At 34.9% G+C, this 19735-nt stretch overlaps 4 protein-coding genes and 3 non-coding genes across 7 annotated transcripts; 5 read left to right on the plus strand and 2 right to left on the minus strand.

The window, feature by feature from the left end:
• Positions 1–1192: 1192 nt before the first annotated feature.
• Positions 1193–4834, plus strand: LOC147385510 (rho GTPase-activating protein 1-like). Its single transcript, XM_086422560.1, has 5 exons — positions 1193–1955; positions 2456–2576; positions 2772–2891; positions 3582–3812; positions 3997–4834. The coding sequence occupies exons 1-5, from the start codon at positions 1561–1563 to the stop codon at positions 4576–4578; spliced, it is 1449 nt and encodes a 482-aa protein (XP_086278686.1). The 5' UTR covers positions 1193–1560; the 3' UTR covers positions 4579–4834.
• A 1558-nt stretch (positions 4835–6392) lies between these two features.
• Positions 6393–7503, plus strand: LOC147385511 (uncharacterized). The gene has a single exon (XM_086422561.1). It carries the CDS (start codon positions 6520–6522, stop codon positions 7330–7332), a length of 813 nt encoding a protein of 270 aa, XP_086278687.1. The 5' UTR covers positions 6393–6519; the 3' UTR covers positions 7333–7503.
• Positions 7504–7844: 341 nt separating this feature from the next.
• Positions 7845–11482, minus strand: LOC147385512 (vesicle-associated membrane protein 727-like). Its single transcript, XM_086422562.1, has 6 exons — positions 11324–11482; positions 10549–10809; positions 10270–10465; positions 10065–10185; positions 8393–8455; positions 7845–8277 (listed from the first exon to the last, which is right to left on the minus strand). The coding sequence occupies exons 2-6, from the start codon at positions 10736–10738 to the stop codon at positions 8134–8136; spliced, it is 714 nt and encodes a 237-aa protein (XP_086278688.1). The 5' UTR covers positions 10739–10809; positions 11324–11482; the 3' UTR covers positions 7845–8133.
• A 1586-nt stretch (positions 11483–13068) lies between these two features.
• On the minus strand, positions 13069–16139 carry LOC147385513 (uncharacterized protein At2g38710-like). The gene is made up of 5 exons (XM_086424371.1): positions 15711–16139; positions 14917–15036; positions 14613–14727; positions 13945–14038; positions 13069–13571 (listed from the first exon to the last, which is right to left on the minus strand). Exons 1-5 carry the CDS (start codon positions 15812–15814, stop codon positions 13366–13368), a joined length of 639 nt encoding a protein of 212 aa, XP_086280497.1. The 5' UTR covers positions 15815–16139; the 3' UTR covers positions 13069–13365.
• A 2003-nt stretch (positions 16140–18142) lies between these two features.
• Positions 18143–18221, plus strand: LOC147385514 (small nucleolar RNA U31b). Its single transcript, XR_015172378.1, has one exon. It is a non-coding gene; the product is annotated as a small nucleolar RNA U31b (small nucleolar RNA).
• Positions 18222–18355: 134 nt separating this feature from the next.
• LOC147385515 (small nucleolar RNA Z195/SNORD33/SNORD32 family) lies at positions 18356–18436 on the plus strand. Its single transcript, XR_015172376.1, has one exon. It is a non-coding gene; the product is annotated as a small nucleolar RNA Z195/SNORD33/SNORD32 family (small nucleolar RNA).
• A 148-nt stretch (positions 18437–18584) lies between these two features.
• LOC147385516 (small nucleolar RNA Z196/R39/R59 family) lies at positions 18585–18672 on the plus strand. The gene has a single exon (XR_015172377.1). It is a non-coding gene; the product is annotated as a small nucleolar RNA Z196/R39/R59 family (small nucleolar RNA).
• Positions 18673–19735: the final 1063 nt, after the last annotated feature.

The raw sequence follows: 19735 nt of genomic DNA on the forward strand, positions 1-19735 counted from the left end.
CGCCATCTCAAATTTGAATTTTAAACAGCCCACCTAACTGTAATTGTAAAGTGTAAGTTGCTTTCGCAGGTCTGTTGTTGGATATTTTTTTCTGCAAGAGAGGAAAAGCTACTAACTTTACTTTCCAATGAAACTTAAAAGAGGAGAAGCGGTTGTTGGCCTCACGCGCCCATTAACGCGAGAAGGGTAATGCCGCTCTTGTCATGTGATGGGCCCACTTTTAAATATACTTCGCCAGTACCTCGCACTTCTCACCAAACTTCGTATTTTTTTTTTAGCTCTCAAGTTTCCTCGCTTTTATTTGAATGAAAATATGTGCTGGCATTTTGACCCAATCCATACATAAAATTCTCTGATTTTTGTTTTTCCTTTTAAAAAATTAGTAAAATCTTAGGAATAAAGGATCAATCAATTAAATTGGTGAAACGATATCTTAGACAACGTTAATTAATTAATTGTTACATGCACCAAGTAATTTTTAAGGTAAATCCTTGAGGGTGGCTTCTAAATTTTTGAGATAAATATCTCAAGATGACTTAAGGGAGGATTCTAACTCAAGACTTTCACTTCCCAATGTGTGGCCCTTCAAATTATAATTAATGGTACAAAGAGAGGTGAGGGAGTAGGGGCAAGGGTAAATGGAACATCTAGTTAATTAAAAATATAAGAGTGTCTCAAAGTTCTGTAGGGGCAATTGTCCCCATTGTCTCTTTACTAATGTCCCTTTGCCTTCAATGGTTATGATAACATTCTTTACTTTTCAACCTCAAAATTTTATGTCTTAAATGTTCAAACAAGATAGGATGATAAGATGTTGAAAATAATGGGTTTAAGAAAGAAATTCAAAAACATCATTTGTATAATTTTTGTAAATTTTCTTTTTTTTTTGATGAAATTTTTTCAAACTTATCCAAATTAAATAAATTGAATCTTCCTGTAATCCAAACTTGATTATTAAGACCCTCACGTGGGTCAAAGATAATCTGATGAGTCTCCCAATAAGACGTAAAATACATTCAAGGATACATTTCTACACAATAGAGGGTCACTCTGTGGTGGACCCGTACATTAACACGTTACCATGATTGGTAAGTTTCAACCCATTTATTTCACTTCATTACTGTGGACTTCATTAAAAGGCTCGTGAAGATAAACGAAAAAGGATTCAGTAATTCCATAAATGAGGTGTTAATTGTTTGTTTTATAAGTCTCAATCTGAGAGGTTTAAACTTTAAAGTTCATGGAACGTTGGAATCGAAGATTGTGCCACGTGGTTGTTTGTAAGAAAGGAGTGGAGTTGGGTTGCTCTTCCTCTTCTCTCTTTATTCAGAGACTATGAAGAAGTTCAAATCCTCCCACAAAGCCAAGCCAGATAAAAGTTTGAGATAATGATGTTCACGTCCCACCACCCCAAAACTCTTCCTTCAATCTAACTCTACTAAATTTTTAAAACCCATTTCTTTAATCTCTCCATCTCAGTAATTTTCTCAAGAAATTGGGTTTTTTAAGAACAAAATCACAACTTTTTCCTATAATCTTTTTCAGTTTTCAAATCTAACCATGACAGACGTCCTCCGCTCCTCGTCCTATTTCCCTTCATCTCCAAGCTCTTCCTTATCCTGCGCACCCACACCCAATGATGATGCACGCCAGTCCCACCACTCCCTTATTAACCACCACCCATGTTCCTCTTCTCCTGCGGTCGAAGACAGAGAGGAGCAGAAGCGAAGAGTTACAGAGGGAGATAATTTGTCTCTTTTAGCTCTTTGGGTTACATCTGTTAGGAAGTATTTGATTGCTTGTAGGACTGAAAGGGAAGAACTTTGTCCAATGGAGATTGGGAGTCCCACTAATGTGCGCCATGTTGCCCATGTCACGTTCGACCGGTTTAATGGGTTCCTCGGATTGCCGCTCGAGTTCGAACCCGAAGTACCCAGGAGGGCTCCTAGTGCCAGGTCAGTTGAATTTGTTTATAATTCTTCGTTCGTTTAAATTTCTGAAACTGGTTTTTTTATTTTTTAGACTTGTGATTCTAGGATTCTGTGTGGGCATGTAGGTATTTGGTCTTAGAATTTGTTCATGTTGGGCATATTTAAGGCTTGAAAATATTGATTATGTGGAATTTGATTGATGGGTTTTATATTTCACTGGAAATTTATCAGAAATAAATGTCTTAATTCTTCCTGTATTAAGGTATGAAATATGTCTTTTTGAATTTCTGAGAGTCAATACAAATAGGTAACTTCAAAGGGAAGACTTTGTATTAGGGGGTTGAATCTACTTAAATTTTCTATACTAATCCTTGTCATTTTTCTCTATAAAACTCAGCAAAAATCCCTGAAACACAAATTTCTATTGCCCTTTTAAGTCTACCAAACAATCCCATATTTTCAATCTTCTAGCACCTAATTTATTAAAAACGTTCTGTCCTGACTCGGGTATCGTTCTTCTGTAGTGCAAATGTTTTCGGAGTTAAAACGGAATCTATGCAGTGTTCTTATGACTCTAGAGGGAACAGTGTGCCAACAATACTTCTGCTGATGCAGAGTCGCTTATATGCTCAAGGTGGCCTGCAGGTATATCACCTTACTCGTCTTTCACTTTTCCCTGGCCCTTCTTGTCGTAGATGAGACGGAATCAAAGCAGTGACTTCATGGTTACAATGTACTATCATCCCTTGACCCTTCCGTGTTTTTCTTATCTTTGTGGGTTAATTTATCGTTATACATATTGATTTTAGTCTTTTTAAACTATATAACATGAACATGCAGGCAGAAGGGATATTCAGAATCAATGCCGAAAATAGCCAAGAGGAGTATGTTAGGGACCAACTAAACAGGGGAGTTGTTCCAGATGGCATAGATGTGCACTGTTTGGCAGGCCTTATAAAGGTATTTCTTTGTGTTTTGATCTCTTTTTTTTTTTTTTCTCTGAAATTCATTTATTTATCACTGGCTCATTCTGGAATCAGGAAGTTGAACATCTGCTTATGTTTGCATCTGATTTCAAATTACTCCTCTTAAATGTCAACCCTTAACACCACCAACACACCAGCGTGCGTGCGTGTAAGGAATCTAAATTGTGCTTAGAATAGACTTTTAAGTAGTGTATAAGGCTCACAATCATTGGAGACCGGTCAGGAGATGTCATAGGCCAAACCAATTCAGTGATCCTATTTGTGGTTCCACGACCCAGAAAGTAACCAGTTGGTCAGATTGTAAGGGTCACCCATTTGCCTGATTTTTAGCCTTGTTGATTTAATATGCACTATGGGTCCTGACCCCCCAAATCCACTCCTTTGCTACTACTATATGGTTGGTAAACCATCGCTTATGCTCTAATTGACACATATCTAAACTTTCCTTTTTTTTTTTTTTTGGGGGGGGGGTATCATCTTTTCAGCCCGATGTGGTCATTTCAGATTGAACATGCTCTGAATCAGATATATAGGAATAACACTGCCTTGAAAGAAAAATTTAGTCCACATCCCAATGATTTATTATTATTATTATTATTATTTTATTGTGGAGGGCGCATTTCTATTTTGAGTGTTTAACACATTCTGCATGATATATTATTAGGCATGGTTTAGAGAACTCCCTACAGGGGTGTTGGACCCTCTTGCACCCGAGAAGGTGATGCAATGCAAGTCAGAAGAGGAATGTGCTCAGCTCGTGAAGCTCCTGCCTCCAATGGAAGCCTCTTTACTGGATTGGGCCATCAACCTGATGGCTGATGTTGTCGAAAAGGAACATCAAAGCAAGATGAATGCCCGCAATATTGCAATGGTATTCGCCCCAAACATGACACAGGTGACTCTCAAAAATATACACCATTCTTGCAACAATCATATATACATGATCTATGTTGTACATTACCTTAGCTATGGTTTAGTGATTGCTCAATATGCATCTTTTACCCTTTTTTATAATAAAAAATTATTGGCCTTTTTTCCTTTTAACCCTGAAGTCATCGGTTTGATTGTTTAAATTGCAGATGGCAGATCCTTTGATTGCATTGATGTATGCCGTGCAAGTGATGAACTTCCTCAAGACATTGATTGAAAGGATACTTAGAGAAAGAGAGGACTCTATATTAAAGTCTGCACCTACGTCCCACTTGGAGCCTTCTGATGAGAATGGACACCACAGCCCTTCACTACCGTGTCTAGAAGAGGAGGTGACCCATGAGAAAGAAGAGAGCGAAAATGTCTTTATTTCTGATAAACCTCTTTCAGAAAGCCCATCTCACACTACTGAAGATGATTCCACAACTGAAAGTGGAGCCCACAGTTGTCAATCTTCTGTTAAGAACTGCTCTTGTGAAGTTCCAAATCAAGCTGATATCTTAGCAAATGGACCAGAAACAAGCATCAATGGTCTAAAGCATGGAAAGGTTCGAGCAAATACAAACAAAAACAGGACTGCTCAATCGAGTGATTCGAATCACCGAAAGGGAACCAGAAAGGTTGATCGACAGCCTGTGGTTTGCATACCAGGGCCTCTCGACAAGTCAAAGGGAAGCACCATTATTACCCGTATAAATTCAAGGACGGAGCGAGTCGGAGTGTGGCGATGAAGGAGGTGGGATTTTCAGTTGGGGCGTAACTTATCTGATCAAAAGTTGGCAAAGTCAGTCTGTTTGATATTGGTAGTTGTGAGAGAGTTTGTTTGTATGGTTTGTGTGTGTTTTATTGTCTGATTTTACTGAGTTTCTTAACATATTCTCATATGTAGTGACATTTTCCATGTTTTTCCACACTAACAGTTTCTGGCTTTCCAGGAACTTATGACCATTATCTCTTCAAATGGAAATCCACTGTAATAGTTTGTTATTTGAACCTTTCATCACTTTTTCTGTCTGCCATTTAAATCCTCTATGAAAGCTTCATGACTACTGTTTCCTATTCCCTGTTTTATTGAGCATCCTCATTTCACTCAGCATGAAATTTACACTAATGGAAGGCGAAGGCAACACACTATTAACACCTAAAACATCATTTTATCCAAGTTTACGGGCTACAAAGTTCGTCTTGGTTGTACAGAATGAGATAAGAGGTATATTTCTTTGGTAGGCTGATGTACATTGTTGATTCTTTTTAAGAATCAGCAAAATAAATGTTGTAATCAATAAAATAATAACATACCCCTCCAGATTTGAGGAATATTTGAAATGCGTGCGCTGTGTTTTCAAACTGATGACATACCCCCATGACCTAGGCCTTCTGTTAGAATATGGAACATGGAATGATATTAAGGCGTCTTCTCTTCTTCTATCTTTACGCTAAATTCTTTATTCAACATTGTTTTCGATCCATCATCTTCAACCTTGGATGAAAAATTCTTGATTTTTTCCACTGAAAATTCATCATCATCAAGTCACCCAAGTATCATATCTCACTCTTAAGATTTGAAGGTTGAAGGAGATCGAATTTCAAGTTGAAATCTGGGGGGCGTCAAAGGGTTTTTGGCTAGAGGTTTAGATCACTTTCTATTCATCTCTTAGAAAAGACCGAGGTCAAGGGGTATTCCATCAGTTTGAAACCATAGGGGAGGCATATCAAATATTCACCAAAAAATGGAGGGGTATGTATAAAATCACTAGAAGGAAAAGGCTAATAATAATTAGAGAGATTTACACGACGGACTTTAACTATTGCATTTTTATTACAAAAAATCTCTTAGAGTTGTGACAACTCGAATGGAGTCTTACTTTATCAAGTTATTGCCTAACAAGGATTCGTCATAAAATTCAAATTAATGTGATTAATTTGTTATTTAACATAACTTGAAATGAATCTTAACCGCCAAGCGGAGTTAGGATTTTGCCAATGTAAGGGGCAACCAAGGTAGAAAAAAATAATTGTGGGGGCAACCCCACAACTATTTTATGTGCCCCTAATGTAAATCTGTTCATGCTAGCTGTATTGATTTGTTGCATCCAAAAACATGATCTAATGCCTCAGGATTATAAAAGACAAAATTCTAAGAATTTTGAATAAGATTTGGAAAAAATAATTAATTTTTACTTTTATATTTTAATTTTAAATTTGAGAGTTCAAGAACCATCCATTTTCAACAATTCTGATCAAGCTTAAAATGGATATATTTTTTTTCTTGAATGAATTTTTCATAAAATTTAGAAGTCTATAGTTTTGGATTTTCAATTTGATAATCTACGTGGGCCCAACAATTCTCAGTAAGATTTAAAATATTAATAAGTCATGCCAGCTTCGTTCGTAAAGTAAGGTTTGTTGAGTAAAGAAAATAAAAGAGTTTATGTAATAAAATTGCTACAGAAAGGCCTTTCGGTCTAGCGGTATATCTTCACTTATGATTTATGGCCACTTCCTTCCCTTGATTTCAGCATCAATAACCGCTCTATGAAAAACCCGCGTCTCTTTCTCTCTTTCATACACCTCGACATATATCTGTCTCCCTCTCCTTACTCACCAACAAAACCTCTCTCTCTCTCTCTCTCTCTTCGCTGTTGTTCTCTTTCACAATCTCCTTAGCAGCCATGGCTACCTGTGGAAGCTTTAAACAAATCTTTGAGAACCCAAAACCTGAAAACCCATCATCACTCATTGAATCTTTAACATCATGGAACCATATCAAATCCATAAAACCTGTTCAGGTATCTTCTTTCACAGAAATATTTGGTGAACTTCATTTCATAGAGAATCGTGAATCATCATCATCATCATCTTCTTCTCCACGTCTTCCATTGTTGATGGATGTAAATTCCAAATCCGAGATTGAAAAGCTCGGTGATGATGAATTATCGGATTCTTTGTTGGGTACACAACAGAATCAATTCATGAGTTCTCCCAAAAAAGGTGATGGGTTTACTCCCAAGAATTCTGAAAATCTGCTGCATTGTACAGAGGGACTTGGATTCGAAAGCTCTGACGATGTCGAGGAATCCAAGAATAATGAGAAAAAGGATGATAGGAAAAACCTTGAGAAGGAGAAAGTAAGTGTTAAAAAGGATATATCAAGGGACAATTTGAGCGAGCTTAGGAAATTGAGGACAAGGAACTTGAGCTTTCCTCCTCCAATTTCTTGTATAGGAAGGAGTGGGAAGCCTGAGGTTTGCTTCCAATCTTATAGGCATGATGGGAGGTTTATTCTTAAGGAGATCAGGATTCCCAACCAGGAGTTCCTGCATGCATGCAGAAAAGATGGGCGTCTTAGGCTGCAATTTGTTCAGCCAGACGAAGAAATCCCTGAAGGAGAAGAAGAAGATGATGAGGAAGATCATGACGACAAGAGGAGGAACACAAACATGGAAGAAAAAAGGGAAAACAATTGTGAAAATGGCATCTATTAATTGTGAAATGGGCAGCTATTGCGATCCTTAATGGGTGGGGAATGACAAGGTTTGATTGGTGTTTTTTTAAATGTCATTTACATTGATCTTTAAGCTCTGTGTTTGTCTTCCATCTTCAGAGATACATAAATAATGAAAGAAAGAAGTGAAGGGTTTTATGTTTCCAGGGTAGATTTGAGCGTTGAGACAGATTTTCTCTTCTTTTTTTTTTTCTTTTCAGAACGTCGTATGTTCCTAAAAAATGCTAAAAATATGGGATTTATCTGACCTGAGATTAGTGCAAACTTGACATAAAATATGAAAAAATAAATAAAAAAATTAGTTAGGGTGCAGAGTCAGAATTATTGCAATCTCAGTATGCTTCCATATGGTTGCCTTGGCTTGTATTCTCACACTGTCCTACACGGTTTGGGCCTTCCCATTTGCATCCAGTTTTTAAAAACCTTTCCAAATACATGGAAACTGAAGACCCCGAGCCCAAACCAAACCAAACCAAACCCAACCCACACAAATTCACAATCCAACATCAACTTTAATCTTATATAACCCATTAAAACAAATTGTAACAAGAAGATATTACAACAGGGCTAGGCCATTGGATTACATACTTCCATGGATAACTCCAATTATTACCATCTTTACTCACTTGGTACAGTATATATATTACAGCAATTCTACAAGGAGGCGAGTCGGTAGTCTAGTGTGCTCCCTATTACTATAAATCAACCAGCATAGTCTTCATATACATTAAGAGTTCTACCTTTTATTCACAAATATTGGAATACGAGGTACTGATCGACTTCAACATTTGAATCCTCTGCAGACCATTAGCCATATTATTATAATGAGGGCAAGGAATGCCCCTCCAACCATCAGCTTCAACCTGAGGTTTTGAAGCCACATCTTCCTCCGGAGTTGCCTGCCCTGCCTCTGGAAGCTATCTGCCTGAAAAATAAGACGGCAAACACAGAAACCAACATGATCATTCCTTAGTACTTACAAAACTTCTCCAAGATCCCTCTGAATGAATTTCAATAGCTTTATAAAAGATGGGAAGTACCTGGAATTGAAGGTTCTCAGTTTTATCAACCAGAAGTTCAATCCTCTCCCCACGATCCAGAACCTGAAAAATAAAAAATAAAAATAAAAAATTATGGGTTTTATTAGACTAGTTAATAATTGTTTATTGGTTTATCACAGTTTGAAAAGAATTAAGAGATACAAGGCTCGGCATTTTTTGTCTCTGTGGAAAACAACGCAAAAGTGCTATTGAAACATAAAGAACCTGAAAGCTGAGATGCATGAACCTGTAATTGACCATTTCACTAGTAACTCCAAAAGTTCACTTACACATGTAGAGGAACACAATTAGAAATGGCCATCCCTGACACTCCTAGGCCAAAAGTCAATCCAACTGGTGATTCTAACCATTCATATTATCCTAGTCTTCCAGGTAGGAGTCACGACAAATCATAGCAACTGATCAGGACAAAATTATGTATATGGCCAAGTAACCAGATTAATTCATGACAAGATGATACCCTTGGTAGGACAAATCAAATGGCTTAGATGATCATCTTGAATGTGTTTTACATGTAAACATAGATTTGATACTTTTTCCCCTTCAAACCCCATAACAAAGCGTCCCAGTAAATTCAAAGTTTACTAATGACCTTTAGAAGGATTTTGTTGAGATCTCTCCTCAATCAATTCCCATGGGCCTAGTCTAAGGCCCCATCAAGACTGACCTGAGAAATAAGCCCCAGAACCCCAAAAAACCACCATGGATGTTTTCTTCCATGCCTTCCAAATCGATTCTACATAACTTCTTTCTGTTATCTGATTCTTCCAAAATTATGTTTTCATAAGTAAAAAGAGATCTAGTCTTTTCAATATCCTTCCACTAGATTAATTTGTCAGTCATTATTCTCTTTACTCCTGTTCTATTATGAAATGTTAGACTAATATAAAACTAGAATACCCTGCCACAATGTTGCATGAATTCAACCATTGAAGCTGACCTTCATTTGGGAAGATATGACAAAATGTCTTAGCTTGGCACTCTTCGAAATACCTCGACTTTTTTAGAACAGGTCCGAGTCAAATAGCAATGATTCGAAGCACTTCTTTTTATTTTTATACTATTTCGGAAACCCAAGGACTCAATCGTATGGATATGTAAAATACAGGATTTCCAATCCTAGCAGGAAAAGGAGGGAAACGGATACTCAATTTTAAGTGAGTAAACAGAATTCCATACTCGATCTCATAGATACATATAGAATTCTGTGGAAAGCCGTATTCGATGAAAGTCGTATAAGTCTTATCAACTCAATAAAATGACTTGATAAATTTTGCACTGTTCAGCTATTTCAGACATACCCTTAATATAATATAACATAATATATATATATATATATATATATATTATGTTAATATTTTTTTTTTTTTTTTTTAATTTTTTTTTTTCTGCCCTAAAATACGTTAAGAGACCCTCAGCACTTCCAAATAAGCTGAAATATAAAACTGCATGGGCATGGCATAAAGTAGGGAACGACAGACATGGATGATTTGAAGGGTCACATGAGATTAAGGACAGGTTTCGTATTGGATACCTTACCGGGAATATTTGCAAATTATTTCTCATTGGTCAAAGCACATATACCAATACAAAGTAAAGCTTCCTCCACACTTGAATGAATAGATCAATCCCTAAGGGAAGGAACACATACCTTCTCGATATTGTCCATCATTATCCCTTTGACCTCTGTTATTTGTGCCTTAACTTTGGATAGCTTATTCATCTCCTCTGGATGGTTCATGCAATATTGCATATGCTCCTTAAGCCTTGGCCTGTTTAAACAATGCACATATCACAGATTCAAAACCCATTAAAAATAATCAACTATAGACACTCCATGAATACATTATACACACCCAAATTCCCTGTCAAGATTGTATGCTATACTAAATCTGTCCTCAAATAAATCGTCATCTTCTTCATCCACAAGGGGGTCTGGGCCCTCGCTACCAATACTCACCCCATACCGTTGCTTAAAATCATCCTTCACTCTCTCAAGAAACACAAAAGGAACACCCCTCCCAACCGCTTCATCGACAACAACAAGAAAAACTGCAAGACCACGGAACATATATAATCAAACATGAGAATTGCTAGAAAACAAAATTAAAAGCGCACCAATAAATCATGAGTACCAAATCCATTGTCGATGAGGAAGTTGAATGTGTAACCATCACATGAATAAGTATACTTGTTGCTATCTGATGGAAGCTTGTGTAAGCATTGGACAGCGATCGTACTAAAGTTCCCAGAAAAGGGGGTGTGTTCCGCTAACACAACAGTGCCCTTCGCAACGAAACTATAGATTAAACCTTTCTGACTCATGGTTCAGGTATAACTTCAAATGTGTTGCGATCCACAATAATTTTTGGACAATTCCTTAGTACACCGCGAGACTACAGAAACAATAAAAATTCAATCTTTACTGAGTCTGAAACCTCAAATACGTACAAATATAGATAATTACAAAATCGGCATTTATAAATAAATGAATTGCAATTTAATTCCATAAACATTTACCAAGAAATTCCAGTGTAATTGATCCTCAAATAGCAAACAAATGGAAGTAGTGGAGATATGCAAGTGCAAATGATCTCTTAATTTCAAATCTTACTCCAAAGACATTCAAACTCAAATACTAAAATTTCTAACAGCACGACGAAAGTAAGATCCAAGAAACAATAACTGGAAATCAGGACTATTAAATATATGCATATATATAATAGTAAATATAGAGCAATTACCGATTTAATTTGAATCAAAACCTAGAATTTGCAATACTAACAAGAATTTCTTCAAATGGAGAAGAGAAAAAAAAAAAGAAGAAAATTAAATGATTTGAGATCAAATAAACCCTAGTTTAACAGTTTGAATTGAAGGCGAATGAGAGAGAAGAAAGAGAGCTCAAACCTGAAGCCTGAACGTGTTTGCTTCGTATGCAAGTCTCTCCAGGTCCAGATAAAAAGTCTGAAGAGGCGGAGAAATTCTCAATATCGGATCAGCATCAGCTTTCTACGACTTGGAATTTCAGACGTTTCTTTTCTTTCCCAAAATACCCTAGTATTTCATAATATCTGCCGTAGTCCACCTGGCATACATGTGTGTATAATAATACAATTACTTTAAAGTGACTTTAAAATTCACATGGATTCACATTTTACTGACGTGGATGTGTGTACGGAACTCTGATGTTAATTTTAAAGTCACTCAAAAATAAAAATATGGGAAATTTTATTCACACGCCTAGAAAGTCTCAGCTTCCTTCAATTTTTAAAGGCACATCTAAAAATAAAATAAAAATGTTATGGGTACTCCATGTCAAATGGTAAATTTCTCATCCTCCAACAATTCTAACGACTTAGATGAAAAATAGAAGAGGAGAGAGAGGAAGAAGATTCCAGCTTGTAGTTGGTTTTTAAGGTATTGATTCATCGAAAAAGACGAGGTAGCTTAAGTTCATTGGGTGCCTTTAAAATCAAATTTTCTTTTTTTCGAATTCTGACCCGCCCTTGGATATCGTGGCATGTCAATAAAATTTTCCCAAAAATATAAGATTGTAAGACTTGCTTAATCATTATAGATTTTATATATATATATATATATATAGGTCCCGTTCAGCACCCTAAGCTTTACCACACACTTTAACAAACGTGTTTTGCCTTACATGGGTTAGAAGTTTTGGAATGGGCTGATTTTTGGTGAGGATGATCTATGGGAGATCATCCTCACCAAAAATCAGCCCATTCCAAAACTTCTAACCCCATAAAAATGGTTTACAAAAAATAGACGGTCCACAATTTTTCAACATGTAAACATGGGGCTAAACATTTCGGAATGGGCTGATTTTTGGGGAGGATGATCTTCTAATCATAGTGATCATCCTCACCAAAAATCAGCCCATTCCAAAACTTCTAACCCATGTAGGACAAAAAACGTTTGTTAAAGTGTGTGGTAAAACTTAGGGTGCTGAACATTTCCCATATATATATATATATATATATATATATATATATATATATATTAAATGAAAATTAATATAATTATATTATTTTTATCTCTATCATTTTGTTTAAAAAAGGTTAAGTTTTGGTGATATAGAATATAAAAATTTGAAATAATTTTATATTTAAATCATTAGCAACATCTAACCTTATTAGCCTTTTGATCAGGTTAGTAATATACATTTTAATAAACATAGTAAATTAAAAAAAAAAATTTAATAAAATATTTAATATGGGAATCATTCTAAAATTATTAGAGGATATTTGTGTAGGGTCATTTAGACAAGATGATGGAAATGATGGCAATGTCGTGGCAACGATGGTGGCGTGGTCATGGCTCGTGATTATAATATCAATAGCAATGTGAGTGATGCAATAGGATGGGTAAAAGTGGTGGTAACGACGACATGGTGCCTAACAGACATCTAGGTCTTATGGATTCCATCCATCCCGGACAGTCTGAAGGAAGGCAGTCATATTCCTAATATCTATATAATGGAGGTCTTCTAGATTCACTCGCAGATCACCAAATGGTGCCGCACAAATGAATCCAACCATGACGCATTAACGTCCCTCCCTACAAAGAAATCAAGGTACTCTTTAACAAATTAAAAAAGGACCCCCATGAACAAGTAATGTTGGATTCCACGGTGATTTCGCAACTAATAAAAGAGGGTAGAATTTTCCACTAATTTACATGATCAAATGTTTCACACAGTTCTGTCAGTGAGGCTGCGAAGTATAAATATTTTATGTAAGTCACTGATAGCTACAATTAGGAAGAGTTCTCCTTTCTTTTCCTCTTCGAAATCAAATAAATTTGAAGAATAAGGAGACAAAACCAACAAGAATAAAAGCGTTTGGCAGAACAACAAATACTTCAAACCCAACAGCTATTAAATTGTCTTTCAAACCAAACCCAGCTTTGAGTCTTTCATTTGTTGGAAACAATCAATAGTTGTTATGTTCGGCCACACCAACAGCAGGGACTTCCCCTCTTGTTCTCTTAACGTAAGAGGCGTAATTGCTGTAGTGCATGGTGTAGGCTGTGCTCTGGTAACGAGTCAGATGGATCTGCCTCCGGAGCCCCTCAGTAATAGTGCCATCGTAACCGGCTTTGCTCATGAGTGAGTGAACTGTCTCAGCTTTCGTCCAACCTGAAACCAAAATTCACACAGATAGAAGTGAAGATCATGAAAGAAATACTTGCATCAGCCTAGACCATCAACAAAGGTTTAAAGGAGAAACCCATCTTTCCCCAGCCAACAGTGTGAATATTTTTAAAATCTATCCAAAGATCCAAAGGTCTGTCTCTAAACAATTTCAAACCCCTTTTCTTCCATGATACCCTAAAAAAGAAAAAAAAATTTAATCCATGATTTTTCAGATATAAAGAGAAATGAAACCAACCCAAACCTATTGGGATAAGATTTCAACACATTTCATACTTTTGGATAAGGCTGCAACAGTAGTACAATTATGGTTGAGGAAGCAAATGAAGGTTTAGATAGGAAGGAGAATAATGCCTACCTTGATGTGCTGCCACCTCAGGCAAGTACGTTGCGCTTCGCCTCATGTTATAATCAGGATCAGTGAACTCAATAATTATACCATGCTTTCCAACCTGGAACAACAGAACACACAGTTTCAGTCGTGGAAAAGTCGAAACAGCTAAAAGCATATTACATGAACTGATTAGCATGAGAATAGACTAACACTACAAACAACAAACCCCAAGACTAAATAAAGACCATGCAACTTTGCTTTTGGCATATCTTGTATCATTTTCATCACATTCACCACAACACCAATAAGAATATAATCTTAAGTTCCACTTACTTGATAATACTTTTCAATTATAAATATATATAAGAAATCAAGATAAGAGGTGATGTGCAGAATGATCGGGTCCATCTATGAGATCTCCTTACTAGGATGATGACCCAATTGGATCATATCAATCAGAGTTTGATATTTTTTTGTGGGCATTCGTCGTATTTCTTCTGTCAATCCGAAGGTATGCAATAAGATAGGTATGACTTAGGAGCATCAAATTGAGAGATTTTTTTTAGGCCAAGGAGATTTGGCTGGTGGGACCCATAGTAGGTAACTCATATTTCTTAGATCAGTTTTGCAAACATCCTAACTCAAGTGTTAGTCAAATTGCAGAGTGATCAAAAGGTAAAGAAGAGGCAAACCTCCCAATCAAGGTAGTGGTCAGCAGTTTCATAATCCGTCAGCATGGAAACTGTACATTCCAAATAAGGCAATTCTTTAGGTTGTATGGGAGGGAAGCGGCCGTCCCTTAGGGCACTGCAAAATAAAAGACATATAAGACAAGTCAAAAGTTGGAGTTTCAGAGACGATCAACTACAAAGGCTTGGAAAGGCGGAGAAAGCATCATTCAACCCATGAAAAGAAGATCAATAAAAGTAGGGTCAACAAACTCGAGGAACAACTAAACAAAGATGATCATTGTAGTCGTCAACAGTTGTAGAATACCTTGTTAATGCATAGTCTCTGAACCCATTTATCAAGGCACGAGCTTCTAAAGTTCCAATGCATCCACGCAAACGAGGTTCCTCACCGTTCAAGGCTTTCTTCCATGTAACAAACAATGGGCTGAAATCAGAGAACAGTTTATGTTAGAAAAAAGATCATAGATCCAAAGGACGATTAATAACAAATGCAAATTTGACACACACAAAAAAAATAAAAATAAAACTAAAATGTGGTATGTTCAGCATTTGTATGAATCATTAGAGAACGTCAGCAAAATGACAATGTACCATTTAAGTTAAAGATCAAACAAAATGTCTAGACATCAATTCCAAAAGGTGAAGTACTCGTAAAGGAAAAGAAAACAGCTTCAATTATTTGAACTACCATAGCGAAATAGCGAATCACTCAAGAAAGACTAACAAGAACCATCCAATTTCGGATGGCTGAATTGTTCAAATTTTTTTCTGTTTGGGGGAGAGAAATTTACTCAGGCATCTCTTTAGTATGATTTTCCATTATTAATGAATTTTTTTTCTTAAAAAACATATATCACAAAATCTATGAGATGGGTTTTTTATTTTGTTATAAATAAGGGACTGAGTGAAAGAATAATATGGACCTAACCAGGAAATATCAGATTATAAACCCATAGGTCCTATTTAAAAATATATGGAAAATAAACCAAAGTATTAAATGATGGAACAAACATTCTTATAAGACTGAAAATAATATAATTAAAAAAAAAAAAAAAAAAGCAAAACCAGAAATAAAGAAAGAAAAAAAAAAGAGCTTACAATTGGCCATCATCGAAAGCAGGTGGATGTGCCTGTTCGGAGTTGTAGTGAGCGACAAGCGTGTCGAAGCAGTAAACCACCATTTCACGATTTGCCGAAACCATTGTAATAAATAAAGGGAAAGAATGGTGAAACAAAAAGAGAGACAAATAGAGACGATCGAAGTTTTTTAAACAAGGATTAGAAGATCGATTTGCGTGAAAATCAATCGCAATTGAATTGTGAATATCTGAAGTTAGGGTTTTCAGAATTGAGAGTTTCAACTGTTCTGAAGAACCAAATAAATATGGTTTTCGATTTATAAAGCTCTCTCGTCCTCAAACGATTGAGAAATTAGAGATACAGAGGGAGAGAGCTTTCCAATTCCCAAGTCCTACAACACTATTCGTCTCTAGTATTATTTTGAGTTCCCAAATTGACCCTATGAAAAGCCAGTGCTAAGTTACTGTCAAAACCGAATGGGTGTTTGTTTGGTTGACAACAAAATTTGAAGAATCGGTCTATTTGCACACACCGAAACAACTTATTCCACCCACTTAAGTGAGTTTTGTATAATAATAAAAAAAATTATAAATAAAAAAAAAGCCAATTTCTATTTTACCTTTTTATTTTGGCTTATTGCACACATCATCACCTACCGAATAAAAAATCCAAAACTCACTTTTTTTTCTTCTTCTGAGTTTTATGAGAGATTGAATTAATGGAGATTGAGTTTTAGGATTTTTTTTTTCAAGTTATCTTATTTCTTTGAAATTTTTTTTACTTCTTTTTTTTTTTAATCATCAAGGAAGATGGAAAAATTACTATTAAAGTCTCATGATTTTAAATCAAAGTTTTTTTTGACAATTATGTTCGATAGGTTCATGTCAAATTTGTTTTAATACATTCAGTGGTATCTATCGAACCTTACAAAACAAATTCAATAAGTACTTACCGAACAAAAATTTCTCATGTATTCACCTTTAACTCAATTGAAAGTGTTAGGGTAAGAAAAATAAATAACATCAAAATTTAAAATCTTTATTGAAACCTTTTTAAATACAAAGAAGAAAAAAAGAAAAAAAAAATATTTCAATACATTTGAATGGGTGAAAAAAGTAATGGGTCATGATCCCTTAACTCCTAAGATTGACTCGTGAAAAAAAAAACACATGATCCTAACCCTTTAATTGCAAAATATAATGGTTGAGATTTATCCTCATAATAAGTATCTCCAAGATTTGTATTATTAAGATACTCATAAATTTCAACCATTGAATTTTATGTTTAAATGGTTAGGTTCAAGTTTTTCTTTCATGAGTCATTCGTAAGAGTTAACGGATCCCAACCCAAGTAAACTTATTTAATATTTTAAATTATAAAAATATTATTATAATATATTAAATAATAAAATATGATGTATAATTAGATAATTAGTTTAAAATTTTTGAAAAAAATTATAAAAATATATATATTTATGCATAAATCGCAATTTTTGTAATGCATCTATTTTTCACCTGCCACCTACTAATATTTATTGACGTCCTCTTGTTTTTTCTATTAATTAAAAAATCTTCAGATTTTTTATATCTAACTATGGATATAAAGACATCCTTCAATTTATTTAAAAAAAAAAAAAAAATTCAATTAACCAAAGATGTAAAAATAAATATTTTTTATTTTAATTAAATATAAAATTATATTAATAATAAAAATTAACACAATGTGATAGTTGTCTTCATTGTGGGACAAGAATCCTCGATAAACTTCATATGATACGAATGCCCCACCGCTGATGACATTGCCCCTTGACTTAAGTCTTTTCTTATAGATTAATAAAAAATGATTTAAATACCCTTTTTCAAGAAAATCTCTGGTCCATCTCGACTCGGGTGGAGGTTGGACATTTTTCCCACCCTTGAAAGGTTCATAAAACACTTACCATCCATCAGGATTGTAACTTATAAGGCAATCAGAAGCGCTATTCAATGCCATTCATCAACTTTATTATTGAAAATAATCCTAGCCGCATATCAAGTCATTATTTATAAGTTGTTATCGGATCCATATCTGTCCTAGGGGTATATCCGTATATGGTTAAGTCCGGTTATATGGATCAAACTAAGAGTCGACCCACTCCAAGTACTAATGCAAGTATGGATCAAACACGAAGGACCGTCCAACTCCATTATCATCCACGGTTCACATTATCTAACATTACAAAACCCTAACTTTCTGAATTTTGAAACCCTAATTCTATAAGAAGAGTCCCCATAGGAGTCATTCTCTTATGATATCTTCAACTAGAGCTGATTTCAAAGCTATATAAGTCGGCAGAGACTCATCGTGATCTCATTCTTCTACTCTTGCTTTGATAGGGAAATCGAAAAGAAATTTTCAATTAGATCTCATCTCCCGTTTTGTTTATTTTTTTTCCCCCAAATTTCTTCTCGGAACATGATGATAGGTTTTGTCGCCCCAGTCTAACACGCATCTTGATGCGTAATGGTGATTGACAGCAAGATCTGATTTCATGTTTCGTTTATCTGAGGAAAAAAATCGTTTTTTTTTTTTTTTTCTTTCTGTTTATTAGTCGAAATATGATTCCTTTTTTTTTTTTTTCTGTGTTATTTTCCATTTAATTGTGAGAATCTGAAATATGCAAGGAGAGAAATGATGATCTTTATCCATATAGTCTGTAAAAAGCAAATGATGTATATAAAACATGCACTACCATCTGATCTCCCTTGCATTCAGTCTCTGTTTTTCTTTTAATATTTCTACTTTTATTTTCTGATTTTCTTATAAAAAAACTTATCTTTTTAATTTTCAGTGATTTTTTTTTCTTTCTCCTTTTTCGAAGGATCGATTATTTATTTATTAAGTAATATACTTTGCAATCTATGATGAATATCTTATAATCGTTATTGAGGTAACAATGATTATCATCTCAAATTATCACCATCTTTCGGCTGAGATTGCAGGTTTTAATGTGGTTTACATTTTTTTCATATGGTTTTCCCTTAAGTTGGGACCTGTGTTGATTCGCCATTTTTGTGCTACAAAAGATTTAATTTTTTTCACGAAAAACTCTTAAAGATAAACTTTTTTTTTTCTTGGTATAAAGATGGCGATGCAAGAACCCATTTTTAAGATTATTGAGAGAGAAAATGCCTGAGGTATCTGATGCCCTGACTTATAATTCTATAGCTGGGTGTCTCGTTTAGACGGCAGAAATTGAAAATAAAGCAGGTCTTGCGACACAGATTGCTTAATTCTTTTATGAGCTCTCTGTTACTTTAATCCTGCTTACATTATCTTTTAAAAAAACCACCATTTTTATTATTCTTGTATATTTTTGATTGTTTAAATTACTTATATATCTACTTGTCAAAAAAAAAAAAAAGGTATTTTAGCAAAAATATTGAATTTTACTCTTGATTTGATAGGTGAAGCAAGTAGCTTTTAATAAATTATAGATAGATTTTGTTTTGGAAAATTGAACTTTTGTTTAAAAATTGTTGAATAAATTTGTTTGACTTTTGATCCTTTGTTTTTGAATGTGGTTTCTAAGTTCTAATGACTGTCAATGGTTTCTAAAAATCTGTTTTTCACCTAGAATTTACACCCCTATAATAACCCTTTCTGCTATTGTGATTGAAATTGGTCCTATAAATTATCTGCCGGATCTCTTTCACATTAACTTCAATTCTTGACGCATAAGATTGAAAGTCTTGCAAAAGAACCATCATAGGCAATTAGTTGAACTTGAACAATCAACCTTTGATAAAAGACTATGGATTGATCTTTTCACTAGATCAGTCTAGCCCCAGTTCTGGACGGTGTGGTATAGGTTCGCACTACCTTCAACATGGTTATGGAATTCTTTGCTCTGCATGACTGGTTCTTTGAAATTAAAAAATAATAATAATCAGGTCTTGACAATCTTATATCAAAACATTTGAATTCTTATACAAAGATATCATCCATACTGGATGAATTGATTTTTCAAGACGCTGAGTTTTGGTAAAAATATTTGAGATATC

This window comes from Akebia trifoliata, chromosome 14 (assembly GCF_017979445.1).
Source record: "Akebia trifoliata isolate Shusen 1 chromosome 14, ASM1797944v1, whole genome shotgun sequence".
NCBI classification, from domain to species: Eukaryota; Viridiplantae; Streptophyta; class Magnoliopsida; order Ranunculales; family Lardizabalaceae; genus Akebia; species Akebia trifoliata.

Bases quoted from the DNA above. Each gene is read 5' to 3' on its own strand.
- LOC147385511 (XM_086422561.1), top strand. From the start codon at position 6,520: ATGGCTACCTGTGGAAGCTTTAAACAAATCTTTGAGAACCCAAAACCT.
- LOC147385513 (XM_086424371.1), bottom strand. From the start codon at position 15,814: ATGGTTTCGGCAAATCGTGAAATGGTGGTTTACTGCTTCGACACGCTT. The intron at 15,037-15,710 runs GTAAGCTCTTTT...CTCTGATTTCAG, and splicing joins GCTTTCGATGATGGCCAATT to CCCATTGTTTGTTACATGGA. The intron at 13,572-13,944 runs GTAGGCATTATT...TTTTGGTTTCAG, and splicing joins TGAGGTGGCAGCACATCAAG to GTTGGACGAAAGCTGAGACA.
- LOC147385510 (XM_086422560.1), top strand. From the start codon at position 1,561: ATGACAGACGTCCTCCGCTCCTCGTCCTATTTCCCTTCATCTCCAAGC. The intron at 1,956-2,455 runs GTCAGTTGAATT...GTTCTTCTGTAG, and splicing joins AGGAGGGCTCCTAGTGCCAG to TGCAAATGTTTTCGGAGTTA. The intron at 2,577-2,771 runs GTATATCACCTT...ATGAACATGCAG, and splicing joins ATGCTCAAGGTGGCCTGCAG to GCAGAAGGGATATTCAGAAT.
- LOC147385512 (XM_086422562.1), bottom strand. From the start codon at position 10,738: ATGAGTCAGAAAGGTTTAATCTATAGTTTCGTTGCGAAGGGCACTGTT. The intron at 10,466-10,548 runs GTACTCATGATT...GTGGTCTTGCAG, and splicing joins CCTCATCGACAATGGATTTG to TTTTTCTTGTTGTTGTCGAT. The intron at 8,456-10,064 runs GTATGTGTTCCT...TTTATTTTTCAG, and splicing joins TGATGGACAATATCGAGAAG to GTTCTGGATCGTGGGGAGAG.